Genomic DNA, 4,577 nt, shown 5'->3' on the forward strand with positions numbered 1-4,577 from the left:
TTAGGGAAAAAAACTACCTGTATCTTTTTTTAGCCATGTATGTTTTCTTTAGAAAAACAAAAAGAAAACATCGCTTAACACAGCATAATCTGTGAAGTGAGAATATATTAAATGAGATGCCGACATTGTTCATTGACAAATTTCATACTAAACAACACCAATGTACAATAAGGGATAAGAAATAAATTTTAATATATCACTTTAAATATAGGGTTTTGATTACACAGATAGTTCAAAGACGAAAACTTCAGCCATCTACACTGATTCAAGAGGGTTGCATTACAGGTATTTTTTCAAAAGCAACTTCACATTCTTCTGTGGAAAAGTACAAATATTAAAAAGGTAAACTATTCCTAAGGACAATTATCTCTCAAAGGTCTGTGTAAGTTTCAAAACTCTTTGACAAGGTTCATATAGTTTTCCAAAACAAGAAATTGGTGCATTCATTATAGCTAGACTAAAGCGCTACACCTTGTCCCCTCCATGTTCGCTTATGAATGGTTATTATAAGGTTATAAAAGCATGAAGTCCTTCAAAACTGCAGAGCTGCCTCACTTTGGGGGTCTTGAGAGTTCTTGCTGCACCACAAGGGGGTGACGGGATGCTAGCCAGGTGAAGAGAGAGTCCGAAGCATGTCGTATCTAGTAGCACCTCTCACACTCTTCCAGCTGGCTCTTGTACTGGCATGAGAAAGCTGTGAAGAGATAGCCGACAGCTAGGAGGAGGAGGAGGAGGAGTGGTAGCTGGTGGACAACAGTCTCTGGAGGGAGCGTTGGGGGGCGGAGTCTAGCTGGGCTCCACCCGCAGCTTCTTCCTATTGGGCGGCTCCTCGGGCTCCGACTCGGAGCTGGAGTCGGAGCCCCCGTCGAAGGCGGACACCGCGCTCCCTTTGGGGTTGGTGTACAGGCTGCTGTCGGAGGAGGAGAAGCTGGCCTGGAGCTGCGTGTTACCCTTGGCCTTCTCCAGGGCGCGCACTGCAATCACACACACGGAGCACACGGGTCACGGGATGAGTAGCTCTCTCTTTACAACACCCATCGCCCACCCGATATAGAAACATGGTGCTACCTACCGAGTGGTCCCTTCCGAGACCTCTTGCTCAGGCCCAGGCCCCTGGCCAGACACTCACCCTGCTGCTCCAGAAGTGCATTCTGTTTCTTCAGGTCGTCAATGTCCTGCTGGTGCGTGTGGTTTTTTCGGCGCATGTACTGGATGTACTCTGTGGCTTTGTCTAGGATCTGAGCTCGGGAGGCCTGTTTGACAGATTGCTGTCAGCAGAAATTACAAACTAAGGCATGAGGCAATGTTGCGTACGGTCGCATGTCATTACAGTTGCAGGTGACACACTGCGAGTTATTCAAGGCAACTATCAACTAAGCTAGCGAAACTGATCCACGACAATACTATCGACCAAGTAGAGCCGTGTTAAGATCCAGACCAATCCAAAACCCCTGTATCAACACTGTCAATCGTTTAGAACAAAGCTAAGCTAAAAAGCTAAAAGGTTATTCGTAAACCACTGATCCAGTCATGGTCTTGTACCCCTATAGACAACAATGATATATTCAAATATACAGTACATATTTACGCTATCCTGAAAATGTGTACGTTTGTTGAAAGCAGTCAAAATGCTGAATGTAGATAGTTTTAATGGAACTAAATAGCTGAAACAGATATGGAATAGTAAGAAAGGCTAGAAGGGAAGAGGTGAATGAATGATAGAAATAAGAATAGAATGAGATGAAGAGAAGGGGGGAGCAGTAGTATAATAGTAATAATATAGTAGTATAATAGTAATAATATAGTAGTATAATAGTAATAATATAGTAGTATAATAGTAATAATATCATAGTATAATAGTAATAATATAGCAGTATAGTAGTATAACAGTAATAATATTCCTATTGCAAATGTGATTGGTATTGAAATGGTGCAAAACATATCAATGTTTGAATTGATAAGCAAAGGATTGACAGACAAACAAAAAAATGGGTGGTGTGAATGTAGTGAGAGGAATAAGGAGAGAAGATGCATGAAAAAGCCAGGTTGCGAACTTACAGTAAATACAGGAAAGATAGACTGAAAATGTGAAGTGACAGAGGGGGGGATGGAAGAGACATGGGAAAGAGGGAATGAATAAGGACATAATTAGCCTTAGAAAGCACTCAGGAGCTCTCCTATTGTTCTGAGACCTCAAACTCAGCTGACTCAACAATCACCAGTCTGTAATATCCAGGAAAATGAATGCCGGTTTATGGAGCATTTAGGGCTTTTAAAAGGTGTGTGGTGTGTTAAAAACACAAAAAACACAATTAAAATACACACATATATAGAGATTTTTTCAGAAACAATACGAGAGGACATAGCACATATTAATGGAATTATTAAAGATGCAGTATGTGGTTTGGCTCAGAAGCACTTTGTTATATTTTTTGCGATTATCATTCCATCCAGCAATCAATAAATAAAGTGCTCTTGACACCAAAATGAAATAAAAGTCACAGGACTAATAAGTGCATCCCATCATTTTGTGTTGCCAATTTGACATGATTGGATGGTTTACCTGTCTGTCAACCTAGCCTAGTGAGTCATTGGTTTGTTCCCCCTGTTAACCCTGTAAGTACAGTGACAACATTCCGAATATTAATAGGTTTCCCTATAATGCTAGAAAGCGCACGTGGTCGCATTCAAAGAGTTAAAGGACGAGTGGTTATGGAGGGAGGCCTGAAAGGGAGGGTGGGGATTTTGTCGGTTGCATTTCTCAAAATCGCTTACAATTTTTCCAACGGAAATCACAAACCGTACACTGCACCTTTAAAACGGGAAACTGTGATTGTGGTCTCTAGCTCAAAGCGCTGAAGTGCAGTAGTGATTCGATGGTGGAATGTAGAAAAGAGACTCACACTCACCTTCTCTCCCTGTAAGGCGGGCACGGAGTCTCGTAGACTGTGGAAGCTGTCTTTGATGTGGTCCCTGCGCTTGCGCTCCAGCGCATTGTGATGTGCTCGTTTGTCTGCCTACAATTGAAGTCAAATGAATAAGCGTATATGGACCATGACAAGGAAATAACAAATACCCCATGTACATAGCAGCACAAACGCCAGAATCAAATGACAAACTATTGCTTAAATGTCTACTCAAAATATTTAGAATAGCCTGGATTGTGGCGATGAAATCTAAGTGGAGTAAATGTGTCACACCCACAAAATTATAGGCAATTTATGGTTGCACCATTCTACTTAAAAAGCTAAGCTAGGATGAAACAATACCAATCATTTATGTTGGTCCTCACTACCCCTGCTTCCTACAGACAACCAAATCTATTTCATATTACGGGCTGGAGATCCATCTTAATAAAAATGGGGGAATGGAATCACTTTCTCTACGAAAAATCCTATCAGGTCAGATCTAATACCAAAACAGATGGGCCATGATTTGACATCATGCAACAACCCTACTATACACTTTGGCAATACTCCATACATGAGCATTCAGCATCTCTTCCACAGGGAAAAACGACCAGCAGGTCATTGCATCCTATGTTTGTCATAACATACAGTGGACGCACAGTACATTTGCCAGTCAAGCAGCTAACCAAGTGTGTAATTGGTATTGGGGACATGATGTTCATTATTTCCTTTCATGGAGAGACTAGCACAGTTTCCCAGATTGGCAGGGCGCACAGCCCTAGTTGGCAAGCATGTACACATGGTAAGCTACGCGTTATAGGGCGGCCAGTGGACATGGTTGGCTTCTTCTTTGACATATTATGACCAGTTAAGATCCGGTCTGCAAACTATACGTGCAAAAAAAGCGAGGAACCACGCAAAATCAGTATCTCTAGCCGGATAAATATAGGACTTAAGTTTGTGGGATGGGATTACGCGTTCATGCGTAAATATCTCCCCTACTCCACATCAGTATGGCTCAAACACGACCCAACATAGGTCCATGTAAGCACAAAAAAGAAAATTGGGCTTGCTAAAGGATTGGCCATGGCTTGCACTTCTACCTGGCTATTTATTCTTTAAAGGTCTTTTTTGACCTTGCACACAGGGTAAAGTTAGCAAGAACAATTCTAGTTTAATTTAGCCAACAATACCAGGCACAACATATGTTTTGGGTTATCCGAGACGAGCATAGGTAGTGACCAATTTACATAATGTATCTTGACAGACGAGCTAAGTTAATAGTAAACAACCAGCTCTCTGTATTGATGTTGTTCTTCATAGAGCCAGATCCTAACTAGACTCATTCAGCCCTGGTGTCATAGTGGTAGATTAACTAAGGTTAACTACTAACCTTACACATATTACTGAAATGCTTCCATCATAACATTAACTCGGTCGTGTTATTCGACCAAATAAATAGTGAGCTAGCACGTTAGCACGCTAGCACTAGTGAGATCTAGTAACGCTACTGACCACATAGCTAGCTGCTAGTGCTAGCTCACGTTAATATTCATATTCTCTAGCTAGCTACGTAGCATACAACGTACGAGGGGTACAGTATTGTATATTAGAGATATATGGTAGATTATAACGTATTGGGTTTGTTGACGGTTGGGTACGTCTAAT

General features: G+C 41.5%; 1 protein-coding gene across 2 annotated transcripts in view; it reads right to left on the minus strand.

Annotated features, from left to right (window-relative positions):
- The window catches only part of LOC311308590 (protein max-like), a 5,227-nt gene continuing 650 nt past the window's right edge, over positions 1–4,577 (minus strand). Inside the window, exons 2-4 of one of the 2 annotated variants that reach the window (XM_084437572.1) lie at positions 2,910–3,017; positions 1,073–1,268; positions 1–974 (exon numbers count right to left, since the gene is read on the minus strand). In XM_084437572.1, the coding sequence (XP_084293698.1) occupies positions 787–974; positions 1,073–1,268; positions 2,910–3,017 (492 nt within the window). In that variant the 3' untranslated portion in view covers positions 1–786. Of the gene's footprint in view, positions 975–1,072; positions 1,269–2,903; positions 3,018–4,577 lie in introns of both variants that reach the window. The other variant, XM_084437571.1, reaches the window with a different exon arrangement.

This window comes from Borostomias antarcticus (genome assembly GCF_949987555.1).
Source record: "Borostomias antarcticus genome assembly, chromosome: 5".
Lineage (NCBI taxonomy): Eukaryota > Metazoa > Chordata > Actinopteri > Stomiiformes > Stomiidae > Borostomias > Borostomias antarcticus.